This window comes from Portunus trituberculatus, chromosome 17 (genome assembly GCF_017591435.1).
Source record: "Portunus trituberculatus isolate SZX2019 chromosome 17, ASM1759143v1, whole genome shotgun sequence".
In the NCBI taxonomy this organism is placed as follows: domain Eukaryota; kingdom Metazoa; phylum Arthropoda; class Malacostraca; order Decapoda; family Portunidae; genus Portunus; species Portunus trituberculatus.
In genome coordinates this window covers 3,219,871-3,232,009 of record NC_059271.1, presented here as the reverse complement: position 1 = coordinate 3,232,009, position 12,139 = coordinate 3,219,871, and the positions used below count along the sequence as shown (strand labels likewise).

The 12,139-nt window shown below is 39.3% G+C and overlaps 1 protein-coding gene across 3 annotated transcripts in view; it reads left to right on the top strand.

Moving 5' to 3' along the window:
* LOC123505106 (adenylosuccinate synthetase isozyme 1 B-like) overlaps positions 1-12,139 on the top strand; it is a 67,533-nt gene that overhangs the window by 40,476 nt on the left and 14,918 nt on the right. For all 3 annotated transcript variants that reach the window (XM_045256158.1, XM_045256156.1, XM_045256155.1), the window contains exons 7-8: positions 5,543-5,708; positions 6,590-6,678. In XM_045256158.1, the coding sequence (XP_045112093.1) occupies positions 5,543-5,708; positions 6,590-6,678 (255 nt within the window). The remainder of the gene's footprint in view (positions 1-5,542; positions 5,709-6,589; positions 6,679-12,139) is intronic.

The following is a 12,139-nucleotide window of genomic DNA, read 5'->3' as shown; positions in this document are numbered from 1 at the left end:
ACAGGTTTATAAACTGTTGAATGGACTGGATGAAGTGGATAATGAGCAAATGATGTTGAGAGAGGAAAACTTAAGTAGAACTACAAGATCGCATAGTAAAAAGATAGCCAAGGAATATGCTTGAAGGATGTGAAAAATATAGTTTCCCACAAAGATGTGTGGAGGTGTGGAATGGTTTGAGTGAGGAGGTGGTGTCAGCAAGGAGTGTGCATAGTTTTAAAGGAAAGTTGGATGTGTGTAGATATGGAGACGGGGCCACACGAGTATGATACCCAGGCCCTGTAAAATTACAACTAGGTGAATACACACACACACACACACACACACACACACACACACACACACACACACACACACACACACACACACACACACACACACACACTTCACTTAAAATTCAAAATAAAAAAAATGGCGACTCCAAATCCAACCTCTGAGTCCCCTTCTGGGGAGGGGACCAGAAATGTCCCAGGTCGGACTGCTCTCTCATTGGCAACCCAAAATGTCGTGACACCTCCCTCAACTTTTTCATCATTAACTTCTGCAACATTTGCAGTCGTAGATCTAATTTTCAATCTGTACAATACCACCTCTTATCTATTAGACCTCATCTTCTTTTCCTTACCGAAACACAGTTGTCTTAGGCAACTGACAGTAGTCCCTTCTTTGTTCCCTCCTACTTTCTGTATCCTCATTTTTGTTCCAAAGCTGGATGTTGCATCTATGTGTGTGCAACGACTCAACTTGCTCTTGTGCCCACGCTCTTGAATCTTCCGAGTTTTCCACCATCTGGCTTGAACTCAACAGTCACTCTCTAACTAAATTAATCTGTGTTGTTTATCTCTCCCCTAACTCCTCTGACTATAGTAAATTCTTTGACTGTTTAACTTCCAAAGTGGAGCACATTCTGTCCCTCTACCATTTCGTGGAGATATCCATCCTTGGAGATTTTAATGTTAACCACCAGCTTTGGCTTTCCTCCCCCTTCACTGACCATCCTCGTGAACTAGCCTTCAACTTTGCTATCCTCCATGACATAGAGCAACTGGTGCAACACCCTACTCGTATCCCTGACTGTCTTGGAGATATGACCAACATTCTTGATCTTTTCCTCACCTCTAATCCTTCAGCTTATGCTGTTACCCTATCTTCTCCTTTGGGCTCCTCCGATCACAATCTCATTTCTGTTTCTTGTCCTATTTCTCCAATCTCTCCTCAGGACCCCCCAAAGTGAAGGTGCCTCTGGTGTTTTACCTCTGCCAGTTGGGGGGACCTGAGGAGGTATGCTGATTTTCCCTGGAATGATTACTGTTTCCGTGTCAGAGACCCATCTCTGTGTGTTGAATGCATAACGGAGGTATAGTGTCTGGCATGGATGCTTATATTCCTCATTCTTTTTCTCAACCTAAACTTTCTAAACCTTGGTTTAACACAGCCTGTTTTCATGCTATACATGATAGAGAGGTTGCCCACAAAAGGTACTTGAGCCTTCCATCTCCTGAATCTCATGCACTTTATATTTCTGCCAGGAATCATGCCAAATCTGTTCTTCAACTTGCCAAACACTCCTTTATGAATAGAAAATGTCAAAATCTTTCAAACTCTAACTCCCCTCGTGACTTCTGGCATCTCCAATAACTTCACTTCATCTTTCCCTCCTTTATTTCATCCTGATGGCACCACTGCCATCTCATTTGTTTCCAAAGCTGAACTCTTCTCTCAAATCTTTGTTAAAAACTCCACCTTGGATGATTCTGTGCTTGTCCCTCCTTCTCATCCTCCCTCTTTGACTATTTCATGTTTTCAGTCAGAATTCTTTGTAAAGATGTTTTCATGTCCTATCTGGCCTAAACCCTTGGAAGGTTTATGGACCTGATGGGGTCCCTCCTATTTTTCTCAAAAATTGTCCTTCCGTGCTTTCACCCTGCCTGGCCAAACTCTTTCAACTATGCCTATCTTCTGCATCTCCGTGGGATTCCTGCAAGGATTATTGGTCTATTAACTGGCCTCTACTCCGGGACTGTGAGTGCTATGAAGTGTGGAGAGGGCGTGTCCAGCTTCTTCCTTGTGAATATGGGAGTGAGGCAGGGATGTGTGCTTGCTCCATCACTTTTCAATATTTGCATGGATTGGGTACTTGGCAGAGTTGTAGACCAAAGTAATTGTGGAGCATCTGTCAGCAATACTGAGATTACAGATCTTGTTTTTGCCAATGATGCAGTAATCTTTGCTGAGTCACTGGAGGTTCTGGAAATGGCTTTAGAGGCACTGCACAAGAAAGTGAAGCTCCTGTGACTCCAGGTTTCCTAGCCAAAGAACCAAGGTTCAGGTGTTTGGAAGCTTACTGGATGAAACAGTACAGTCTCTCCATGTGTGTGGCGAGGACGTTGAGATCTCGGAAATTTTCACATACCTTGGTAGTGTAGTGCATAACAACGGTAGGTCGAGCCAGGAAGTTGTACGGCGGATTGGCCTGGCTCACGGTGTTATGGACTCACTCAACATGAGTATTTGGCATTGTTGGTACCTGTGCAGATGGACAAAGATTCAGATCTTCAAGTCACTGGTGATCCCTGTCTTACTTTACGGTTGTGAGACATGGACACTGAACACAGATCTGAAGAGGCGAATTGATGTCTTTGGTGCTAAATGCCTTTGCAGGATCATGGGGTACTGATGGTATGACTTTGTGTCAAATGAGCGAATGCTCCGTGAGACTGATTGGAGGCTGATTACCAACATAGTCCATCAACGCCAACTGCAACTATATGGGCATGTGGCACGCTACCTGGAAGCTGATCCTGCATATCAGGTTGTCTCTGAAAGGGATAACCCATTATGGAGGAGGCCAAGGGGATGTTCACAGAACTCATGGCTGTGGCAAGTCGATGCCTCCTGCTGGGAGTTACTTGGCATGGGAAGGGAGCCTGCATGGAGAATCGCAAGACGTGACCGCCTGGAGTGGCGCCATAGGGTAGGCGAGGTGATGCGCCCCTCGGCGTATGCCCCTGATGATTGATTGATTGATTGATATTGACTTCTACTTTTCCTTCTTGCTGGAAGTTTGCCTACATTCAGCCTGTTCCTTAAAAGGGTGACCATTCTAATCACTCAAACTACTGTCTTATAACTTTAATCTCTTGCTTGTCTAAGGTTTTTGAATCAATCCTCAATAGGAAGATTTTTAAACATCTGTCACTTCACAATCTTCTATCTGATCACCAGTATGGCTTCCGTCAAGGTCGCTCTGCTGGTGATCTTCTGGCATTCCTTGCTGAGTCTTTGTCATCCTCTTTTAGAGGTTTCAGTGAAACTTTTGCTGTTGTGTTAGACATATCAAAAGCTTTTGATAGAGTCTGGCACAAAGCTTTGATATCAAAACTGCCCTCTTACAGTTTCTATCCTTCTCTCTGCAACTTTATCTCAAGTTTTCTTTCTGATCGTTGTATAGCAGCTGTGGTAAACAGCCACTGTTCTTCTCCTAAATCTATTAACTGGTTTTCCTCAGGGTTCTGTCCTATCATCCACTTTCTTTCTATTGTTCGTTAATGACCTTCTTAACCAAACTTCTTGCCCTATCCACTCTTATGCTGATGATACCGCCCTACATCTTTCCACGTCCTTTCAGAGGTGACCAACCCTTCTGGAAGTCAACAGTACACGCAGGGATGCCACAGAACACCTGACTTCCGATGTCTCTAAGATTTCTGATTGGGGCAGAGAAAACTTAGTAGTTTTCAATGCCTCAAAAGCTCAATTCCTCCATTTATCAACTCAACACAACCTTCCAGACAACTATCCCCTCTTCTTCAATGACACTCCCCTCTTCCTCACTGAATATCCTCGGTCTATCCTTTACTCATAATCTTAACTGGAAACTTCATATCTCATTTCTTGCTGAAACAGCTTCTATGAAGTTGGTATTCTGCAGCATCTCCATCAGTTTTGCTCATCCCTCCAACTGTTAACTCTGTACAAGGGCTTTATCTGTCCTTGTATGGAGTACTCTATGCATGTTTGGGGTCTTCCACTCATAGAGCTTTTATGAGATAGGGTGGAATCAAAAGCTTTTCATTTCATCAACTCCCCTCTTCTGACTGTCTGTCTTCAGCCTCTTTCTCACCCCCAAAATGTTGCATATCTTTCTATCTTTTATTGCTATTTTCATGCTAACTGCTGTATTAACCTTGCTAAATGCATGTCTCCCGTCCTCCTGCGGCCTCGTTGCACAAGGGTTTCTTCTTCCTCTCTTCCCTATTCTGTCCAATTCTCTAATACAAGAGTTAACCAGTATTCTCAATCATTCATACCTTTCAGTGGTAAACTCTGAAACTCCCTACTTGCTTCTGTATTTCCATCTTCCTATGACTTGACTTCTTTTAAGAGATAGGTGTCAAGACATTTGTCCCAGGCTTTCAGCTAATTCTTTCTAATATTTAAGGTAGAGTGCAGTTCCAGTGGGCCTTTTTTTTTTTTTTTTTTTTTTTTTTTTTTTTTTTTTTTTTTGTAATATCTTGTTGCCCTTGGCAGCTCTCCCTCTTGCTTAAAAAAAAAAAAATAATAAATAAATAAATAATACAATTGTTCCATCTTTTTGTGATGTGTAAACACTACCTGGACCATTAACACTTGATTTATTTTGGAATAGTAACCATAGCTGAGGGTGATAATGAAAAAAGATAGCGATAATGATATCGATATTCAAATTTAAAAATCAGTAATTCCAAATTATATTAATCTTTATCTTAGAGAAAAAAAATCTTAAGAAGAAAATCAAAATTGTTATCCTGTCCCTTCATTAATTAAAAGTACTGTTTTAAGTAAAATAACAAAATTTGATTCTGGAAGTTATTAGAATGAGCAATTATTGCAAATTTGGAACCAAAAGTATTACCAATGAATGTGACAAGAATAATTATTGGATAACTGATGACCTGATATTTTTCTCACAATGAATTACTTATCACAAAAATTTACCACAATAATGTCTACCTATATTGGTAAGTATAGTTATTATTATGGCATCAAATTAACATCATTGATGCCTGACTAAATACAATGTTGTGCTGTTGAATTAACATGGTTAGGCTGAAGGGGTTAAGTAAGTAATGTAATTCAGCTGGCTTAAGACTGACAAAGGTATTGATAGATAGCTTGAGAGGCATAATGGAAACACTTGAACTGTATGAAACATAATCATTGGCCAAGGATTATCTAAGAACATATGTTGCAATGAGTATGGTACGTCACTACTGTTATTATCTATATTAATGTGATTTAGAATTATGTATTTCAAGTTTATTTAAGTAGACTTTTTTTATTTCATGGTGCTTGCCTCTTTATCTGGGATTATCCAGCAATCCCTAGAGCAAACAAGAATTTAATGCTAGTGTTGCTAAATGGAACAGTTCATGAAATGTTAAGTTACACTTGAAATATAATTCTATAAACTTGAAGTACTAAATATAAGCAGATTTGGTTTAGATTTGAGGATTCATCTCTATATTTTAAGACACCTATATAAGTAACTAATTTTCTGCAGGATACTGGAAAGTTGCTTCAGTCTCTTGGAGCAGAGTTTGGAGTAACCACAGGAAGACCAAGGAGGTGTGGCTGGCTAGATGTTGTACTGCTGCGTCACACCAACATGGTTAATGGATACACTGCCATTGCTCTTACCAAGCTGGACATACTGGATGAACTACCTGGTACAAATTAAGAATCTGACCTGTCCTGGATTATTTATCATGTAGCAGTGTGAAAAGAGTGTAAAATGTTTGGATTAAGGAAGACTGGTTTTGCATGATAGGATTGAATGTAGAGCAGTTGCATGGAGACAAAAAATTATCTTAAAGGCATAATCACTTAATGGAATCAGAATTTTTGAGGTTTCAGGGTTAAGATGGAGTTTGGTGTATATATGGTATGGTGAAGCAAGTTTAGTTGTATTTGAAAAGAGGCATGCATATGAAATGTTTGAAGGAGCACCAGTGTAGTTGTTTTTGAGTTGTTGGTAAGATTGCTAAATGCATATGTGCTTAGTTCATATATGGCTCCTTTCTTATAAGCGTAATAATATTGACAAATGTAAATGTGTTATTGTTAGTGGTATGTGCATGTCTTTTAAGTATGAATGTGCTGATGTTTATGGTGCAAGTCTGAACATGAGTATTCAAGTTTGAAAGTAACATGGGTAAGTAGTTGTAGAGAAGCACTTCAGCATACATGGATTTGGTGATAGATGGCATTGAAAGGGAAATTGAAGAATATTAGGCTGGGGTTTGAATTTGTTAGTGGAAATTCAGAGTGAATGAGAAGGAAGGCCAACTAATGAATTGTATGATGTTACACATTAGAGGGATGATTGTGATTGGAGAGTCAAACTGCTTCAAGTATCTTGAATTGCATAATAGTTTTTATATTTTTAGTTGTGTACATATTAAAGGATTCCTGTTTAGAAATATTAATGATTCTGTAGTATTAGTTTTCCAAATCTATATAATATAATATGGTTTTAGAGTACATAATCCAGTTGCTTGAAGACAGATCCATGGATACAACAAATGTTAATACAAAACTTTTTTTCCAGAAATCAAGATTGGTGTTGGGTATTGGAAAAAGAATGGGGAAAAGATCGAACATTTTCCTGCAAATATGGATGAGTTGGCAGATATAAATGTAAGTTGTAGCCGATTATATTTATCTACATATCCTTCATTGATTGGGATACTTGTATGTGGAAAAATTGCCAGATTTACCAATAGACTTGATGTTACTAAAAAAAAGACAGTAGGCTAGAAAAGTCTTTACATTATTTGTTATCAAACCTACTTATAAAATATTAGGGACATTAGAACCAGCATCATCACATTAAGAATAAGAAATATAGCAAACTGAGATAAGCAATATGTACATTATTTAAGGTTTTCAATGTATCATCACTTTTTAACTAAAATATTTTTCCTTCTATATAAGTTTAGTTTATTAATTTAAGTTATATAATTAACATAAAACTTTATCCAGGCACATACTTAAAAAAATAGTCATACACCTAACCCTCCATTATTGTGCGAAGTTGGAGCCTGAAAAACCATGCGATAACAGAAAATGCGATAACGGAAGTGAAGAATAAATAGGAAATAAACAAATTGATGCCTCAACCCAAAAATTTTCCTAAAAAAAGGTTGAGAAAACCAGCTCTGAACAACAGAATATCATGTGTGAGACTGAGGGATGGTGGTGAGCATAGTGACCAGAACCAATCAGGTCCCTTATTCAAATTACGTGACGTAAATACACAGTGATGATTGGCTGCTGGCTCCTCCTCCTCCTCATGATCATCATCTTTCTCCCCCTCCACCTCTTCCTCCTCCTCCCCCCATCTAAACATTCGTCGGTGTGTGGTTGGGATATGGGTAGTACTACTTCTACTACTACTACTACTACTACTACTATGGGTGCGCGATAACGACTTTCCAGATGCGCTAAAACTTAATTTTGCAAATTTTCATAAGTACACGATAATACCTAAATGCAATAACGGAGGGTTAGGTTTATATTGATGCCAAATCTAAGGCCGTTTCACACCGGAGATGATGCACATGACACGTGAGGCGTGAAGCTGCGTGGCTTGAAATCACCTCAGTGTATTTCCAGTAGGAGTGTTCACACTGGATGCAAAAATTTAGGACAGATGTCACCCACACTGCTCACACTGATTCCAAGATTGCCAGGCAGACAACTTTTCTGCCCATGCCCCTTGGGAATCCTTTGTGCTTTTGTCTCCAGAGGCATACCTTTTTTTGACTGCACTGACCTGACTTCTCAACTCGAAAGATTGATGATTTGGATGTGTTGCACCACTTAAAAATGAGTGATGTAACACAGGAAACATCATGACACCACGTGTATGTCTGCATCATACAGCTATCACCTCCTACAACCACACACACAAAAAAAATTAAATTCATGGCTCATTTCTGGCGCACATGAAGTTTTGTGTGCGTATGTACATGTGTATATGCACGCCAGAGGTTTGCCCAGACAACCCTCCAGCAACGCACACAAAGGAAGGGAGGGCCTAGGGAGGGGAGAAGAGGCGGGAAGAGGGAGGGACAGGGTCGAGCAGACCCTCTGTGAATCACGTGGAGATGGGAGTCGGGGGTGGACTGCTAATATGCAGCGCAGGCCAGCGATACAATAGTCAGTCTTGACCTACAGAAAACGCTCTTTCCAATGGTGCTAACGCCAGCTTCCTACCTCTTACCGCCAGTTTTTTACAGCCCTTGCTATATGTAGGGTGATTGGCATTACAGTTTCAAATATCACCTGCTGATATGTAGGCTGGTCGTACGTTAGGGGTTAATATCTTGTTCATTGAATGATGGAACTTCAGAGAACTGAGCTGGAGTCAGTGTGAAATACTATCCAGATTTCCCTCATCCATTTCTAGCTCTTAAGTAAGATGATATTCACCACATTCCAGTTGTTTCATATTTGCTTGATATACCCAATTCCTTTTCCTCTTATTACTCAAGACCAAAGATAACATTAATAACTCTTCGTCCTCCACCTCCTCCTCCTCTTCCTCCTCCACGTCAAGAATTGTCAAGTCAGCCAGCCTCCACTGTAGGGAATGTCTCGCTTAGCATCATGCCTGGTGTGAACATCGCAACCAAAGTCAACCCGAGTCTTGTGCGTTGTGTGTTGTGTGCGTCATCTCCAGTGGTTAATTCAGTTCTTGTCAGCATTTGCCAGTTAACATAGTTCCTGTAGAAATCAATTGCTAGAGACAATTTTAGAATGAGCATCTCCAGAGAAATGTTGGGGAAAGTGTATACAGTGGAGACTCAATACTCAAACTTAATTCGTTCCAAATGGCTGTTGGAGTAGCAAAAAGTTCAATTACTGATATCTATAAATCAGGTAATTCATTCTATTCTTAGCAAAACCTTAAGTTTACAAAAATTTCAACGTAATTTTTTTTTTTTTTTTTTTTTGTACATACTATATGTGAAGGCTGGGGATGGATAACATAGAAGAGGAAGGAAGACGAGTCGGGAGGAGGAGGGAGGTCATCGGAGGACAAGTCACCATCCATAAAAACATCTGGTAACTTTTCTCCAGGTGTGATTCCTGTAAACCCATTAGTAGAGGGCTATTGCTCACTCAACACTTGCACTCTCACTAGATTCCTTATTTTCACCACTGATAAACCTCTTTGGTGCCATTATAAGTTTCTAAATGAAAAACTACAGACAGAACAAAGAAGAATGTTGTTTTTCTTACAAATGTGGCTGTACTAGGGATCTGACATAGCGGAATACTGGTATTTTGCTTTGGTATGACTGGTAACAAAACAGGACAAAGGTAGCGGCGGGAAGGGAGAGGTCAGAGCTTTGTTTACAACCATGTGTGCAGCCATTTTATTACCAGATATTTTCTCCACTAATAAGCCCTTGGTGCTATTGTAAGTTTCTAAATTAAAAACTGCAGCCAGAACACAGGAAAATGTTATTCTGATGACTACAGCAGCACAACTAGGGGAGGAGGGGAGGGGAGAGGCCAGGGAGTCTTTGTTTACAATCAGGTGTGTGGACATTCGACTGTCAGGTATTTTTTTGAGTATTAACCCCTTCAACATGATGACGCATAGAATGTTATTCTGACGACTACAGCAGCACAACTAGTGGAGGAGGGGAGGGGAGAGGCCAGGGAGTCTTTGTTTACAATCAGGTGTGTGGACATTCGACTGTCAGGTATTTTTTTGAGTATTAACCCCTTCAACATGATGACGCATAGTTTGTGTCACTGGGGCGCTCGTGACATTCGATGATGTGCATATTGCGTCATGGCTGTTTTCTGCTAAGATGGTGTGTTTTCTTTCCCGGATACTATATGAGATCTCTCAGAATGTAGGTCGTTTATGATACAATGGCATACTTGACTTTCATTGTTCTTACAAAGGTGTATGACTCTCTTATATCAGGATAAATACTGATGTCCCATGCTAGAAATAATTATTGTATTTTTTTTTTCTATGGTACCAATAGATTAGTTTACCACAAAAATAATGTTTTCTCTTAATTGTCATCTACAGAAAATGGCTTTGAGAATGCAGTCAAATTTTTTTTGGCAAAAATTTGTGTGGATTTATTTCTTATTGTGCATACTGATTATGAAAATCCACTTACCATTAGCATTATTTTCATAGTGGAGAGAGAGAGAGAGAGAGAGAGAGAGAGAGAGAGAGAGAGCTGCCTCTGAGTCAGGTATCTCCCCACCCCTACCCAGCCTGCATATGGCGCCAGGAGCTGTTTTCTGTTACCCGGAGTGAAGAAGTTAGATCAAATTTTTGTGTTCGAGTATTGAAAAGTTTGACTATTAAGATGTTCGAGTATTGAGTTTCCACTGTACTAATTAATTCTTACATTAACCTGTAAAGAGGTCAGCATACTTTACATTCCATACACTCCTTGCTCACATTACTACTATTGTAATGAACCCACTGTAAGTGTAATGTTTTCTCATTTAGAAATTATTAGTTTGTTTTTTTTGCATCCATTTTCTCTCATCCTTCCATTATCATTTAGCAATAGATCATCTATCCATTTATTTACACTGTAATCCATTTCCTACTTTGAGCATTCTTAATTGTCATCAGTGTTTCAGCTGGCAAGCTTTATTTGTATAGGTCAAGCTTTATCATGTAATGAGAGGTAAGTAGATTACATAACATAATCTGATGCTTTGCATTTTTAAGTTACTTCAAAAAATAATTTGATACAGTTAGTCTAGTTATTCCTTAGGACCATACAATTGCAATATATCTATCTGCTTACTTTACTGATGCTTTCACTCATGAGTTTACTGTTTAATTTCTTCTGCATTTAGCTATCTATCATTATGATGTTACACATGTATCTCATCATGCTCTCAATATATATCAGTCTCTTAGCATTATTATGATAACATGCTATTGTTTGTTGTACTTTTTAAAAATTTCCCATGGTAGAATGTGTGTGTGTGTGTGTGTGTGTGTGTGTGTGTGTGTGTGTGTGTGTGTTTACCTAGTTGTAGTTTTACAGGGCCTGGGCTTTATGCTCGTGTGTCCCCGTCTCCATATCTACACTTATCCAATTTTTCTTTAAAACTATGTACACTCTTTGCTGACACCACTTCCTCACTGAAACTGTTCCAAGTCTCAACACATCTTTGCGGAAAACTAAATTTTTGAACGTCTCTCAGACATCTTCCCTTCCTCAGTTTCTTACTATGCGATCTTGTGCTTCTAATGTCATATTCTTCTTTCAGGATTAGTTTCTCATTATCCGCTTGATCCATTCTGTTGATCAATTTATAAACTTGTATCAGATCCCCTTTCTCTCTTCTCTGTTCCAGGGTTGGTAGATCCATAGCTTTTAGTCTCTCCTCATATGTCATCCCTTTAAATTTTGGAACCATTCTTGTAGCCATTTTTTGTAGTCTCTCCAATTTCCTTATGTGTTTCTTTTTATGGGGGGGTCCACACAGCTCCTGCATATTCCAACCTAGGTCTTATTTTAGTACTTATCAATTTCTTCATTATTTCTTTGTCCATATAGTGAAATGCTAATCCAATATTCCTTAGCAAATTATACGTCTCTCTGAAAATTCTTTCAGTATGGCTTACCGGGGGATTGTTTTCTTCCATTGTCACTCCTAAGTCCTTTTCCTTTTTTACTTTTTCTAGTCCTACTCCATCTCCCATCTTATAGATTCCCACTGGTCGTCTTTCACTTTTTCCCATTTCCATGACATGGCTTTTGTCCACATTGAATTCCATCTCCCATTTTTTACTCCATTTCCAGATCTTGTGTAAGTCTTCCTGCAGTATTTCACAATCCTCTTTTTGTTTTATGACTGCACAGTTTCGTATCGTCCGCAAACAGATTTATGTAGCTGTTCACTCCCTCTGGCATGTTGTTTATATACATGAGAAAAAGTATTGGTGCCAATACTGAGCCCTGTGGCACTCCGCTGTCTACTGCTCTCCATTTGGACTTCTTATCTTTAACTACCATCCTTATTTCTCTCCCCATCAAGTAATTTTCCATCCATCTCAATTTGCTTTCTTTTAAGCCACCCTTCTCCTCTAACT